Source organism: Falco naumanni, chromosome Z (assembly GCF_017639655.2).
Source record: "Falco naumanni isolate bFalNau1 chromosome Z, bFalNau1.pat, whole genome shotgun sequence".
NCBI lineage: Eukaryota > Metazoa > Chordata > Aves > Falconiformes > Falconidae > Falco > Falco naumanni.
This window is the reverse complement of record NC_054080.1, coordinates 33,726,849-33,742,280: the sequence shown is the minus strand read 5'-3', so window position 1 is coordinate 33,742,280 and position 15,432 is coordinate 33,726,849. Positions and strand designations below refer to the sequence as shown.

The following is a 15,432-nucleotide window of genomic DNA, read 5'->3' as shown; positions in this document are numbered from 1 at the left end:
GTTGTCTCACAATGAATGGATGCAACGCTAGAGCTTTCAAATGCAAGCTGCCTGCTCCTTGCCTGGAGGCAGCAGGATTTCCATGCTCTTAAGAATGAGGCAGCCCACCGAAGTCCTCCTACCAGGCCTTAATGAAACAGGCAGAAAACTCACACTTTGAAGTCCATTTACATTTCCCCAGCATGACTTGCAATACGTAAGGTATTGAAAGTCATGTTTTGCTGTCATCATTCAGGGTAGTGCAATTTGGAGAGGTTTGGGAGGTACCCCGCAGCACCTTCCAAGTGCATTTTTCTTCTTGCAGAAGGTAGGCTCTTGCGGTGGTGCTTCTTGCCTGGGATTTGAGGGATCTTGTTTCAGTACAGTTCTGTCATAGAGTGCTTTGCGCTTAGAGAACATAATAAAAACCTGAATTCTCTCAAGATATTCTTCTAAGCCCTTCCCCCCCACTTCTCTGGGACCGCCATTACTACCGTTCTTGCCGCTCCATCCTTCTGTTGATGAAAAGCCAGGTCAACGAATCCCAGCACAGAAAAACATGGGATACTGAATCGCATCCTGTGTCAGCAGAGGTTTCACTGAAACCAGAAGTGTCAGAAACAAATTAGTAGATAATGTGAAAGGAAGTCAGAATGACTTCATGTATCTAAGGGGCTACCAAGGCTCACTAAAGAGCTGGAAGGGGGTTCCTAGTGGAGGACTGAGTTTTCAGATGTTTAAGCATCAGAAGAGGGATGAGTCTCAGGTGTCCACGTTTGTACCATTTCCCCGCAACTTCTGCCCCTTGCAGCTGCAGAGAGGTGTTTTTATATCCCAGCTTCCCACATAGCCTTACCTGCCCTTATTTCATTCGTCCCTCCTTCTGCAGCATCTGAGTGCCTCCGATCTGTAACGTACCCGTACCCGCCTTCATGGCATCCCCATCAGCAGGGAAAGGGAGGCACAAGGACAGCAAGTGATGAGCCCCAGGCTACAGAGGAGGTCTGCGGTGGAGCAAGGGTGTGCTGGCCCCAGGCAGGTGTCCACATGTTTGAGCTGCCCCCTTCTTACCTGGAAGCCCCTGGAGCAGAGATGGGGGGACATGGCAGTCCCTGCAATCAGGAGAGGTGGCCAGAACACACTGCTCCACCTGACATTGCCAATGCCTACACCAAATGTTTTTTGCCCAATGTTTGTATTCCTCCAGGACTTAATATTTAAAATGAGAATATAGCTAAGAGCTGTCAGAAAAGTAATTAAAATCAAGGGATATCTTATCACTATTTCTGGGACTGTGGCAGGCTTTTTTTTTTTTTTTTTTTTTTTTGGGGGGGGCGCAGGTCACAGGGTTCAGCCCTGTGATTTCTTCTTCAAAGCACTGCAGTGTGAAATACCTGCTCACCCATTTATTTGTCTCCCACTTGATTACTGTCAGCTGAGGTACCAGGAAAAAAAAATCACTACCTTCTGTCACTGGCTTTATTTCTAGCTTCAACTGCTCTAGTAAGGGTCTCAAAACCTGCCCTAGCACCGGATTTTCTTTGACATTTTTAGCGTATCAGATGGAGGTCATGGCAGTAGATGTCAGAAAAACAGCTTTTTTAGGTGCTGTGTGAGTGGGAGTGAAGCTCCACCCATTTCACACATTCATAATTTAAACGGCAATTAGAAATTCTAAGTAATGTCTCCCTGTGCACTAGCTAATCTTCATTAAACATCTAAATATCAGCAACTAAAACTGGGTCAGCTCCTCAGTGGCCCCCGGCGGGAGGAAGGAGCTGTGTCAAGTTCAGCGGTGCAGGATATGGCCTCACTGGCTCGGAGAAGGAGCTGGTTTGCCGAACGCTGAGAGCACAGAGGGCCCCAGATGAGGCAGGAGAGCTCCTTCAGCAGCCCAGCCATGCTGTCCCGCAAGCACGGAGACTGGTCCTTCGGCGGTGGTGGGAGAGCAGGGCGGCTCAGGGAGCACGGATCTGAGGAGGCATCTGCCCGTGCCGTTCTGCAACTGCTGATGCCGGCCGAGTTCCGAGGCTAGCATTCAGAGGTACGTGCCCAATGCATGCAGCGTGTCTTCGCAGTGGGAACCGCTGCATGGCTGAAGAACAAATCCTGCTTTTGCAGCTCCAGTCACCTGTCTCCAGATCCCTGCTCTCCTGCCCACTAATAGCTTCCTGGGTTTTCCTTCCCACTCCACCGGAGTGCTCTCACATCTTCCTTTCACTTCCAAGTCCCACGCCCCATTCTGTTCTCCCAGCACATGCTTCTCTCACTAGCCCTCCCCAGCCCACCTTTAGCTCCTTCTTTTGCTTTCCCCCCTCCTGGAAGCCACAAAACTTTTGTTTCAGAGCTGGGGGAATCAGCATTGCCCTCCCCAGCCAGCCAGCACGTCAGTCCCTCACTGCTGGAGGGGGCAATGAGAGCCAAAGAGCTCCTGTTCAGCATCCCGACACAGCCAAACCCAGTGGAAACCAGACAGGTTTTCATAACCGGTACGTGGTGTGCCTTCTGCCCCTAACACTCTACTTGATGAAGGGCATCTCCGGAGGCTCTTTTGCTCCATGCAACTCAACCCATCTAGCCAAGCACTCCAAGCTAAAGGGACATACCTTCGCAGGAACTGCAAAACACAGGAGACATGCAGCAAAACACTTGGGCCCACAGCACAGGGCCGTGCCTGCGTGCAGAGGTTCTGCCTGATGGGCTGCCTGCTCCTTTTCATCCTAAGTGTATTTAATGATTAGCTACAACGGCTTCAGCCTCAGGTTCAGAAGTGGCTGTGGTTCCCAGATAAAGTAAACCATCTTATGGCAATGCAGTGCAGAAGTGGTTTGCAGTAGAGTAATACAAGCAAGAAACACGGTTCAGCTTGGCTTATTAGTGTATTAAAAAAACTGGCAGTGAAGAAAGCAGAAACTTGCTGTGCCCATGGGAGGGAGAGGAGAAAGAATCTTTGCAACGTGCCTCTGCTGGTAAGAGTCTGCTGTTATTTATTACTTCTATTCACCATCCGTCTTCAGCCATCCAAGCCTGTAAGAACAGCTCTGCAGAAAGCGGGCCCTGCCTTGGGAGCTGGGAGCACGTGCAGGACCTCACAGAACAAGGTGTCCCCACAAGAGGTGCTGCGCTGGGATGTGCAGTTTGCATAGCTCAAAATGCGTAACAAGATTTCCTTCATCCCTCCCTATTCTGCATTTCCACTAAGCTGTCCCTACAAGCAAAGCGCGTGTTACTAGCCAGGCTGCGCCCGTTAGCCCTAGCAGTCCTTAAAGAGTCCTGCACCCTGGGGAAGTGCAGGGGACTCTGCACCTGTCACGGCAACCTTCACTTCCACAGTGAAGACTTCAGCAACCTCTTCTGTGTGGGACTGACCTTTCAACACACCCTGTAGCCTATCTAGCAGGGAGGCCAAAGAACATGGCGATGGGTGGAACTGCTGGCATACAGCTGGAGGGGAAGTTTCCTATCCCCAGGAGAGAAGCTGCGGAGCAGCTGGTTAGAGAGAAGAAAGCAGAAAAAACACCTCTGCTCTACAAAACCCCATTCATCCCGCCCAACTCAGCCAAGCATTAGCATCACGATGCTTCTCTCGGCACCAGCACACTGAGAGCCGGGGTGGCATGCCCAGCACTACTGCAGCTACTCAGCTGAAGTGCAAAGCAAAGCTTGAGCAAAGGTTTGGATGGGCTCTGCTTGCCTTCAGGGACACGAGATAGTATTCCTAAGGAAAAGAGCAGGGCTTTGCACCCCACAGGGAAGACAGAGAAGTTTCTTTCTTACTTAAAAGTTTATTTTGATACATTAAAAAATCTATACATTTCTTAGACTAAAATACAGTTTTGCATCAGTATCCTGGCACAATGTCAGTTTACACAGAAAAATCTAAGATTAGATCAGCACTGTTAATTTCCCTTCTCTTCCTGCATTCACAGCTTGCAGTATAAAACATTTCAAGTTCTCAAGACAACAATAAACAGTGTCACATTTACTTTCCCCATTCCCAAAGGAGGTGGCATTCCACTGGAAAAAGGAGCACTTGTTAGTTGATCTTGATTCAATGTAAATCACTAAGCCAGTCCAGGGGTTTGATTGCCCTGTTAGAAGTATGAGTGAAAGAGGATGAAAAATTTGTTTCTAGATGAAGCTTTGATGGACTATAACAATGCAAGTACTGTCAAGCCTTTAAGATCTGTTCAAAAGATTTTCCTTTTCCCTTCAGGTAGTCGCTATAATCAGCAACAAAATTCACTGTATAGAAATAATTCCTCTCTGTAGGTATAGGATTCCACTTTCTTTCTTGCTCTGAAGAGCTACAGAGCAAAATAAAAGCACGGCACAGGGGATGCTGCTGTGCGAGGTCTGTGAATCAGAATGGGAATTTTCTTAACTACTGTGAAGATCCTGTGGCATATTTTCTACCTGTGAAATCCTGCTCTCCATGGCTCTACCGGACCTCTGGCAGCTGCTTTCTGGCCTACATGAGAAACAAAACATTCTTGTTTTCTCCTCCCTCACTGTCCTAGGAGACACTACAACCTTGTCTGTGGCACTCTTTTTCTAAGGAGAGAGATTCTCCCTTCTCAGAAGGACCCAACTAACACTAATACTGGAGCACATGCAGTATTTATTTGAGAGTTAAAACTTCTGAATTTTGTGGAAACTCCAGCCAGCGCCCAAGCTTCCTAATCTCACAAACCCTTCTGAAATGCTCCTTAGCTGCCCCCATTTCCCCCAAGCCAGAGGGGAGCCGTGGTGTGCTAGAGGATTGGTAGCCACCTATGCTGCCAGCATTTTCTATTGCATACTTAGGCCAGAGCTGTCCTCAAAGTTACTGAAATAACACTAGTTCTGCTAGGAACTTCAGTCAGCTGGTACTCTTCCTTTTAGTTCTCGCAGCTTTGGTTCTAAGAGGAGTACCGTGTTTCTGTAGAAAAGTACCAAACACTTGACACACCGAATTCTGCTCATCATATTCACATACGACCTCAGGGAGACAGGGCAGTAGAATCTGATGGTGTTTGCTGGTTTTCTGATAGTTCTATTTTAACATCTCTCTGTCAAAAGAATGCCAGATAGTAGCCTCCAAATGGGTATTTTTAGATGGATTCATGCTACCTAATGTCCCTAGAAATACTTTCATAATCCTAATGTTTCTGAAGAGCTTTGGCTTGATTGCATCAGCTTGCAGACACTGCAAGACACATCACAGCTCCATCCCAGAACAGAAATTCTGCCTTATTTACATGACCCACATCACAAGAGACAAGTTTTATCTCTTCTCTCATCTCTCTAAACATAAAAGAAAAAAAAAATACCTTGAGAACAGTATTTGCTACAGAACACAAGAAATACAAATTTACTAGTCTCCATAATCTTGTTTTGTGATGGGAATAACAGCAGACATGAAATAGTTGAAAGAGCATTTAAAAATGAAAACTTTAAAGTAAACCTCCATTGTCCCAACAAACAAGCTGAGTGCAACAAATACTTCAAATAAGTCTGTTGGGGTTTTTTTTTGGGAAACACAAGGGGTTTTTTTCCACAAACATGAAACAGGATCCCTGTGGTGATAATGTGACACACAAGCTGTTCATGAAATAATGGACTAGTGACATTTAGATTTAGTAAACAGTATCTGCACAGGCAAAGCCATGATTTAAAAAACAGGGATGATGTTAGGCGTCTACTTTTACATCTTAAGAGTGTTTCTTTAAATGACTGTGCCATGTTCAATACAGCATGTAATAGTATGTACCTAGAACCAAATGATCACTGGATGGTGATGAGTGTGTGTCTGCTACATGCATTTTATTCTGACTCTATAACATACATTCATAGAACACATCATAAACACTCAGAGCAAACCACTAAAGTGCACGCCCTGAGGGCACATTAAGTATGTTGTCTCCAACACTGGCTGCTCAATTGCCAGAACACTGATACAGAAAGGGCTCATTTTTGCTTTATATCCCCATTTTGTGCTGAAAGAATAAGAGCTAGCATCCCCTGCTCCCTCCATGAAAGGGAGCACTGTGGAGCAGGCTAACTGCCTGCTGCAAAAAAAGCCCTTTCAGAAAGAAGTAACCACCCTGAGAAGGTGCTGTACAGAAACGCAGGGAGCAAGTCTTGGATTAACTCTTGAATAAGTGGACCTATGTACTGGGTTAGGCTGGGATACAGTTAATTTTCTTCACAGCAGCCCCCATGGTGCTGTGTTTCAGACCTGCAGTCAAAACAATGTTGGTAACACGACATTTTCCCTGTTGTCGAGCAGTGCTTGCACAGGGTCAAGGCCTTCTCTGTTCCCCACTCTGCCACCCCAGCAGAGTAGGCTGGGGTTGGGCAAGAGGGCAGGAGGACACACAGCCAGGACAGCTGACCTGAACAGACTGAATAAATAATCCATACCATACCATGTCATACTCAGCAATAAAACTGGGGGGTGGGGGGGTGGGTGTTGGGGGTGTGTGTATGTGTGTGCATGTGGCTCCAAATTAGCCGTTGCCTGGAGACTGGCTGGGCATTGGTCTGCTGGTAGGAGATTGTGAGCGATTGCCTCTGCATCACTTGGATATTTTATTTTTCTTTCCACTTAATTAACTGTCTTTATCTCAATGCTTTTGTCCTTTCCAATGCTCTCTCCCATCCTGCTGAGGAGACTGAGCAAGCAACAGAGTAGGGGCTTACCTGCCAGCCAGGGTCAACCCACCACAATGTGACACTGGGTTTTCCACTTTAAGTTCTCCCTTCTAGAATGTGCTTTCCTAATCCAGAAAGTCCTTGGGTTACCATGCCAAGCTAAGGCTACATGTAAAACCCCCATCCTGTTTTTGGCAGCTGGGAGTGTGAACACAAGCTACCTGAAGGCTGACGATGAAATTCTAGGCTGGCCACAGCTATGTTTAATCCAGCTGTGGAGCAGCACTGAAACCGTAGAAGTAAGGGGCTGTGCTCCTAACCACAGCCAGCACAGTGATGGAGTGACACCATGCAAAAAAACCCCCCACCTCAGACCTCAGCTCAGCACCTACTTCCCCTCCCATTCAGTCTAGGCGATACCCTGGATCATTGCCTCAGACAGGTGAGAAGGCACATGCTGAGATCGGTGGGAGAATGGGGAGCTTAACACTCTGCCACCTGGCACTCCTTTGCTGGAAGAGCGATACAGGAATGAGAGCTAAAAGAACAGCAACAAAAAAACCTCTAGGGCTGGAAGAAGCAATAAAGACAACACACCGCTGCTCAACTTCCAAATAAAACAGAGATTAAAATAATGTGGAAAAAATTAACAATTTAAAGAATGGCATGGTTTTTTTCTTTTGAAACCTAGCTGATCAGAGGCTACGATGCAAACTGTTGCAGAAGCCAAATGCTGGGAACCAGTAATCCCATTGGCTTAATTTTTAAACCCACACTATCCTGCCTGAATCCATCCTCAAGCACTACCTGGTTCTGTGGGCTTTCCAAGGAGATGATTTCTCTGTCTCAGTTGTCTCATTTGACCCTCCAACAGCATTATTCCCAGTGCAGCATCACTCTAGTTAGTCCAGAATGCTTCCAAAAGCACTCCATATACTGGCTTTAATAACCAGCTGGCAACAAGAGTATTAATCACAACTGGCAGACCCCAGCACCCACACTGCCAACTAGGGATTTACACATCAAGCGTTCTCCCACACTCCACTATCCCCACTAGGGAAGGAAAGCAGAGTCTAAACTTGTCCTCTTCAGACATCAGTCGTTTGCTTATTATCTCCTTGCACAAGACATAAGCTGGAAAAGGGCAGCTTGTAGTTTGTTGCAAATGAACTTCAGGACATTAAAAAGCTTTGAAGGGCCACTGGAAAGCCTGTGTGTGGACGAAATGCCTTTTTGGCATGAAAAGCTCTGCATGCTGGATATACACTCAAGAACGGTGCACATAATTTTATTAATAACTTTGTAATTGTATAGATTTGTCACTTAAACATTACAACCACCCATAGAAAAGTGTTGCCTGTATCTTTTAAACACCACGTAAATAAAGCAAATTTATTTTTAACAGGATAAACTGCTATAAAAATGGTGCACATTCAAGTCATACAAAAATACAAAATTTGTTTCCAACTGCAGTCCTAGTTGCAATTACAGAGAAAAGCCCCCACCCAGGACTTCCAGTGAGCAGAGAACACAAACTTGTGTAACTGGTCATGGCAGGAATTTGTTGTCAAAATGAGCAGAATCCAAGGCTTCAACCAAAGCACTTCCAAGTAACATCCAAACAAGATGGAAATTGGTTTCTCTGGAAGCAGTAAGTCTCTTAGCCTTGGAATCCAGTTTTTAGGATTCATCTAAGCCAGTTTTTAAATTTCAGTTGCTAAACCCCACTGATCTACACAAATATCTATGTTAAGTGCCACTGCTGTCTTAAGACACTGGTACAGCAGGAATGCCTCCTCTCCACAAACTTAAGGCTGCTCCAGTGCTTCCTCTAGATAGCCTGACCTCTAACTTGCACCGAGAGGCCTTGCCAGGGCTACAGTTTGAGTCCCTAGGTTGAAGCTCTAGTCCAGTTAGCACTTACATGGATGTGTAACTTACAATGTCCATACTTAGTCGTCCTGATGACAGTGGAGCTCCCAACATGGTTCACTTAAATCAGCGTCTCAAGTGCTTGCAGGATTGGATAATTCTGTCTCCCTGCCTTCCCAGCAGCTATAATTTCTAAATGTATTTTTATACCTTTCATGTAGTTTGGGTTCTGTGATGTGAAAAAAGTAATTCCTTTTAATTGGCTTACTGAAAGAAAACTAAGCAAATTCAAGTTATCAAATGACTTCTAGAAGCAGAAGTGAAATATTTCACTATTGCCAAAAGGTAAGAGCACTGGTTAGCTACATGATATTACTTTTTTTTTTTTTTTTCTTTTTTTAAACCTTCGGCACCAATTTAGGAGTCTGATCCTCTGAAAGGAAGCACAGGTAACTGCTTGCTTATAAAGCCTTGATAACATGAGTTGTGCATGTCTCTACCTCAACATACCTCTCCACTCCATCTCAAAGCTTCTGTAGAAGGGCTTTTCTCTTTCAGAGTATTTTCTTAAATGGAGTGATCGAACCATTGAGGCATTATTTATTTGTACAGAGCTTGTATTTAGTGCAATAAGTTTAAAAATTCTGCTCTGAAATATTAACTTTACATTAACAAAAATAGTTTTCTTAAAAAAATTGTAACAAAAGGAGTATATAGCATAGACAGATCATGAACTCTTAGCAAATACACTTTTAAGCATTTACCATTATAATATATTGAACAATTGAATATTAGCATTCGTATCTGGTGAGCTTCCAGACTGAAACGAAATTTAAGTACCTAACAATACTACCACTACTACTACTACTACTAATAAAAAAGCACGTTCTCTTGTCATTATTAGATAACTCTAGATAGCTATTCTGGCAGTTACACATCCAAAGAAGTGTTTCTCTGCCCTTTCCTGTTTTAGCCACCCGCTACAGTACATACAAATATGGATGAAACAACAGGCAAGGAATGGTCCCTTTCACTTCCCAGAGCTCCCTGGCATTAAATGAAATGAAGCATACAGTACTTTTTGTACAGTGGTACAGTTCATTTCTCTTTCCATCCTCAGCATCTTTATATCTAGTCATGAATTAATCATGAGTATGGCTAAGACTGAGCTTTAACAATTTTTGTTATTTCAGTTGCTCATATGGAGAATCCATACCCTTCAAAGGAGCACTGCTGAAGTGTGACGGAGGCTACTGAACTCAAGGGAAGGATAAAGGGCAACTGGTATGAGGGGTACGTAGGGTAAAACAGGAAGTTAATTGCATATAAAAATTATCTGTCCCCATTTTGTAGTTTCTGTTTAATAGGAGATGCAAGGGCTCCCACACACCTGAATACCTGAGGAGTTGGTTATTGTGATATCTGATACCGATAAACAAAACTGTGCCCCACCAGGGCTGCAAAGTAAAATGACTGCTTACAGATCCATTCAAACTGAACGAACTCTCACTGAAACCACTTTTTGAAAAATTAAATTTGAGACTTTTCTTGATTTGAAGGTTTTCCTTAGATGTAACTGTCCTGAATTTAATGCAAATTTAAACAAACTAAAACAAGTAAAACTCTCAGTAGATTAGCAGTGTCATGAGAAATCTGTCTCTAAACCCAGTCGTCATTTCAGATTATCTTTACAATAACTCCTCCAGATTCTAAAATATCAAGCAGATAAGAATCAACATTTCCATGACCACAATGAATAATTTAAAAAAATGGAACAATGATAAAGCTGCTTGTAAAAGCCACCCGTATGAAAAGAGTACATGTTTCACAAAAATAATTGTTAATAAAAGTATTAAATCCCTGTTCCTTTTCTCTGATTTTGGCTGTTTATTTATATATGTGTGTGTGTGTGTGTGTATGTGTGTATATATATATGTATATATATACTGTTTTGGAATGTCAATGGGTTCCAATATGGCTGGCTAGTTTCAAGATGAACTTGCTCCAGAGGCCTAGAAAACAAAGCCATACAGTACAGTCTTAGACAAACGCCAAAGGACAAGGGGAAACTGTGTCAAAGGGGTCACTGGAAACCAAACAAAGAAAGTGTGAAAAGGTCTTTTTTTCCTTCTGCCTTGATACAAGAGCAGAAAGTCCTAAACGTTTACTCATCTCTGTCAATACCTATTTGCATACGACTGCACTTAGGGCATTTCACTTTTAGAACTAATTTTCATGTCTAAGAAATACCCACATTTCAAGGAGACTGAAGCAGAACAGTAAAGACTTTTTTAAAAAGGGGGAAAAAAGAAAAAAATCATCTCATTTTCAGACTCCGAATTTTGGGATTATAGGTGCTACGAGACAGGAGAACAGACCTATCAATGATGCTTTTCCAGATGTAACTGAGGGCTTTATCAATGCTTTCAGGGAAAGGTATGAGAAATTTCATGAAGGTAACTGCTGTATCCTGTCCTTGTCAGGAAGGGAGATCCTAGTATTTCAGAAATTTATTCAACCAGAGCTGAACACCAAAAAATGGAAGACCACTTGAGAAAACAAGGCCCAATCAGTTCCAAACAAGACAATCACACGAGCAGAAGAACTGGGAGTAATTCAGCAGGTGACATTCAGGCTGAGCCCCAAGTGCTCAGCATCTTCTCCATCAGTCCTAGGAGGACTTTCAGCCAGTGCCAGGCTCAAGCCCCTGGCATCAAGTTCCAAGAACAGGACCACCCTGCCTATGAAAGTACTTGGTTTGCCCTTTTACAAGGTGGGATGTGAGTAAAGGTTTTAACATCCAAGCTTTAGGCAGTCAAGTACAGAAGTGTAAGTGCTTATACAACTATAATATAATCTGTGCTAGCACTGATGAGAGCATAACTGGAAAACCACTTAAGGTAAATGAGTTGTTTGAATTAGATGTTAAAATAAAATTTTGCAAGGAGATTTTTTGTGCATTTGACTAGAGCGTTTGCACACCCAATTCTCATGGCAGCTTTAAATCCACAGGGTTTAGACCATTGAAAATTCCAACATTAGTGTTGCTTTGAATGGCTAGAATTACTCCCAGAAGAAAACAGTAAATGAGCATAGAATTAGTTTTTTAGATGTATAAACACAGCAGCATTTAGGCATAAGCAAATACAGAAACTGATACGCTATAATGAAACAGCAGAACACACAAAGCTACACATCTATCCACTCTACTGCAGGAACTCATTCCAGGTTGGTCAAAAAGTGCTCATGCAACATGGCTTCACATACATCATTGAAAAAAACGCTACTGTTAGCATACACTTATTTAGATTCCATTAAGTTAAAAAATTGTCTCCATGGTAAGGAACTAAGGTCAGGCCTCAAATACTCTGAGAAAGTAATGATGGAAAAATATTTTACTTCACAAAGTCATACTGCACGATGACAAGTCATACCTTGCCCAGCCTGGCTCTCCATCATACGGTCTCAGTTCTGCACCTTCCAAACTCATACTCCTATCTGTTACCTGTACCTCCTGTTCCTTATTTCAGGCTACTCATACATGCAATGCCTTCCTAACAGGCACACCATAAGTAAAACAGGCTGCAGAAGCATAAATGATGCATTGTTCACTGTCTGTGTATCCGACAGTGTGAGATGGAAAGAGCACACAAGAGACAAGCAACATAAGTAGTTGGCAATAAAAACAAACAACTGGGAGAAATGTCATTTGAGCAGGTTGAAAGGAATCACTGTATCCAATTCCTCGTTACTGTATAAAATAATTTGGTGAGAGCTTTAAATAAGCCTGGTCCTACTTTGCAACACTGGATGTGCTCAGTAGTGTTCTTCAGGCTTTTACAGTGAACGTAAGATGAACAAAAATTGCTCAGCTCAGGGCTGAAAAGAGAATTAAAGTCAGAATAGCCCAATGAATTCCAGAGCCATCTTATTTTAAGATTACTCAGCAATTGGGGCTGTCTGTGTATACCACATAGCATGCACTACTAATCCTAATGAAATTATACTGCATTTGTTTCATATGACAGTTCCTTTCATCTTACTTTTACAGGAGATGGTCTCAGCTGTGACAAAAACTCTGCCATCCAGGTGATAGGCAAGCTCACGAACAGAAAAAGCAGAACATCTTGAGTGATACAGAAAACAAAAACTTCTCCTGAAGAAGTGCAGTCAGTAAAGACAAAGAGGGAGAAGAAGTAAAAGTGAAACTCTTGGAGGATCGCCACCTCCTCACCTGCACCTACCATTGGTTTTAGCTCTCTGCCCTCAGCTCCACCTCCCCGGCCAGCTTCTTTCATAGATTTCCTACTATTCTCCACAAACTCCTGAAAAACAATAACAAAGTGAAAAGGGCTTTCTTAAAGCAGACTCCAAGCATCAGATCTCAAGAAAAAGCTTCAAGATGTTACTGCTCAAAGTGTCAACACAACTTGCTCTGCACACTTCTCTTGCTCAGACTTACCCATGAAGAAACCCTGCCAAATAGCCACATTTCATTCTGGAAGCCAGACAGGTACTTGCCTTGTGTGATGTTACAACTTTCACATCTACCACACAATGCTCTGCTTTATGGGGAAGGGTAGTAGAAGTGTGGTTGTCAAAAACCCAAAAGCAACCAACGAAATGCAGAGATCCCAGTTATTACATCCTATCCTGTGAACTGTGTGTGATGTTAGAATGCCACTAAACAGAGGGACGAGACACATCTGCAAGGTCTTGTTGATTTCCCTAACTTCCCTCAATCTAAACTCTTACATTTTTCACCAGATCACAATCACCTACTCACGAAGATTAGCAAAGGTGCTAATTCAGTTTTATGCAACTGGTTTTTTTTAAAGGCAAGCATGCTGTAGCAAATTTCAGCAAAATTTAGCTGCTAATGTTTTGTGATATCGAGTGCTGACTAAAGAAACCCACAATGCTTTTATGATTTATCTGTGTTGTCTTCCAAGACAGCATGCTCCATTTTACTCTTAATTCTGTGCCAAAAAGCAACTCATCAGCTACCATTTATTATATCCTTCAGATTCTGTAAGTTTTTACCAGAAATTTAACATAAATTCTTGTAATTGTTTTCCAAAAAGTAATCAGAAAACCGAATTATGCTAAGAAGCCATGAGTCTCTTCCTCTACCCTACACATGGGGGTATGTTTTACAGGGACATTTTCTATGGTTGCCACTTAAAAACACTGCCAAGAAAATTACCTACTCAGCAACAAGACGAAGGAAGGCTCTGAGGAGCACAATTTTTACATCTTAGTCTCTAGCCAGAGTGAACAGGGAGTAAGATGGAACAAACTGTAAGAAATGAATTGTGCAAAGGGTCTCGACATAGCATCTATGTTCCAAGGCAGAGTATAAAACCTGTTGGTTTCTGTGCATGACAGACTCAGAGTCAAATGCTGGTTCCTGCGTACCTGAAATAAGAAAATCTCTAGTGTGGTTACTACCTACGTGTGGGGTAGAATACTTTTTTCTTTTCCACATCCCAAGAGAGGTCCTTCTTAGGAGAGTACAAACCCCAAGTCCTTAGTCCTCATTTTGCTTCTTTCCATTCTGCATTGTATCATTTACAAGAAATGATACCCAAGAGCATGATTCTGCAAGATGACTGCTCGTGTAAGAGCCAGCAAAATAGAAGCCAATACCAGTCATGCCAAGGGAAGGAAGCATCACTACTTATCTGATCTCATCTGATCAAAGTGTTTGGTGATCAAACTATGTACAAGACAGCAAAGTAACCCAGGTAAAAAAAAAAATTACCACATTAAACGCAGCTAGTGAGTTCACTCCACTGTCAAAATACCTGTATTATGGAACCATATCCTTAGAGAGCAAGGGGAAACTTACCATGAGAACTTTATCCATGTAGAATTCCCTCCCAGGGCTCCCATCATTGTATTTTGTGTCAATGGCAAAACATAAGAAAAGGACATCAACAACCATTTCATAAATGGAAAGGAAGCAGTGAGCAACCAGGAATGCAAAGAGGCAGACAATGATGAGTGGCAGCACCCAGATGGTATAATCTCGCTGGTAATTCAGCAACATAATCCCTGCCAAACCTGTGCTGCAGACAATCAGGACCTGAAAAAGAAAACAGTAGACAACTCTAATGGCAGAAGACTTTTGATATTTGTTTGATTTGTTGGGTTTTTTTAACTTACGTGTTTCTTGCTCTGCCAGGGCTAGAGCTAGAAGTGCTAGTGGTAACAACATCTTTACCTCCTGTATTCCCCACATCCCTAAGCATAAATTACATTTTATCCACTTGTCCAGCATGTGCAAATCAGAATAGTTTCAAACACCTCCTTCAGCACAAAAGGTATTTTTCAGAGCACGTTACATTTATATCCTGCTGTCATAGTTCTAGTGTTACAGAATATTCTGTAAAAAATAACTGAATCCTGTCAATTATAAAACATCCAGAACCTGTTGCTACCCATCAATTTAATGTACAATTGGTTTTTTTTGTGTGTGTGGGAGAAGGTCTGTCTTAGAAGGATGGTATATTTTTCATTTTGCAAGTGGAAACAGCTTCGAAGCTTGTCTTATCTCTGTCTCATCTCCATACAGGGAAAGCAGATCAGAATTCACGAGGCACTTCACGTACCAGTCTCCGCAGAACTAAACGATGTGTGAGGCCCTAACAGATATTCCACTGGGTACCAGTTCGGTCTTTAGGAATAACAAAAGGACTAAAACAATTGTTGTGGCCACTCAACATTTTGAACATTTCTAAACCTACTATGATGAACTGCAGCTAAACACAAAATTGTAAAATTGGTCAGCTTTACTGTATTATGAAAGTACCTGGTTGGACTGGCAGCCTAGCACTATTCTAGCTGATACTGTATTTTATATACTGCATTGTTCATTTTAACATTTATGTCACCTGTGCATTTCTCTAATAATATGAAAGACATCTTTTCAGGGAGATGTTT

General features: G+C 42.7%; 1 protein-coding gene across 3 annotated transcripts in view; it reads right to left on the bottom strand.

Annotated features, from left to right (window-relative positions):
* Positions 1-6,555: 6,555 nt before the first annotated feature.
* Positions 6,556-15,432, bottom strand: part of SLC44A1 (solute carrier family 44 member 1) — a 68,879-nt gene continuing 60,002 nt past the window's right edge. For 2 of the 3 annotated variants that reach the window (XM_040579971.1, XM_040579970.1), the window contains exons 14-15: positions 14,339-14,575; positions 10,507-12,812 (exon numbers count right to left, since the gene is read on the bottom strand). In XM_040579971.1, coding sequence (XP_040435905.1) covers positions 12,522-12,812; positions 14,339-14,575 — 528 coding nt within the window. In that variant the 3' untranslated portion in view covers positions 10,507-12,521. The other variant, XM_040579972.1, reaches the window with a different exon arrangement.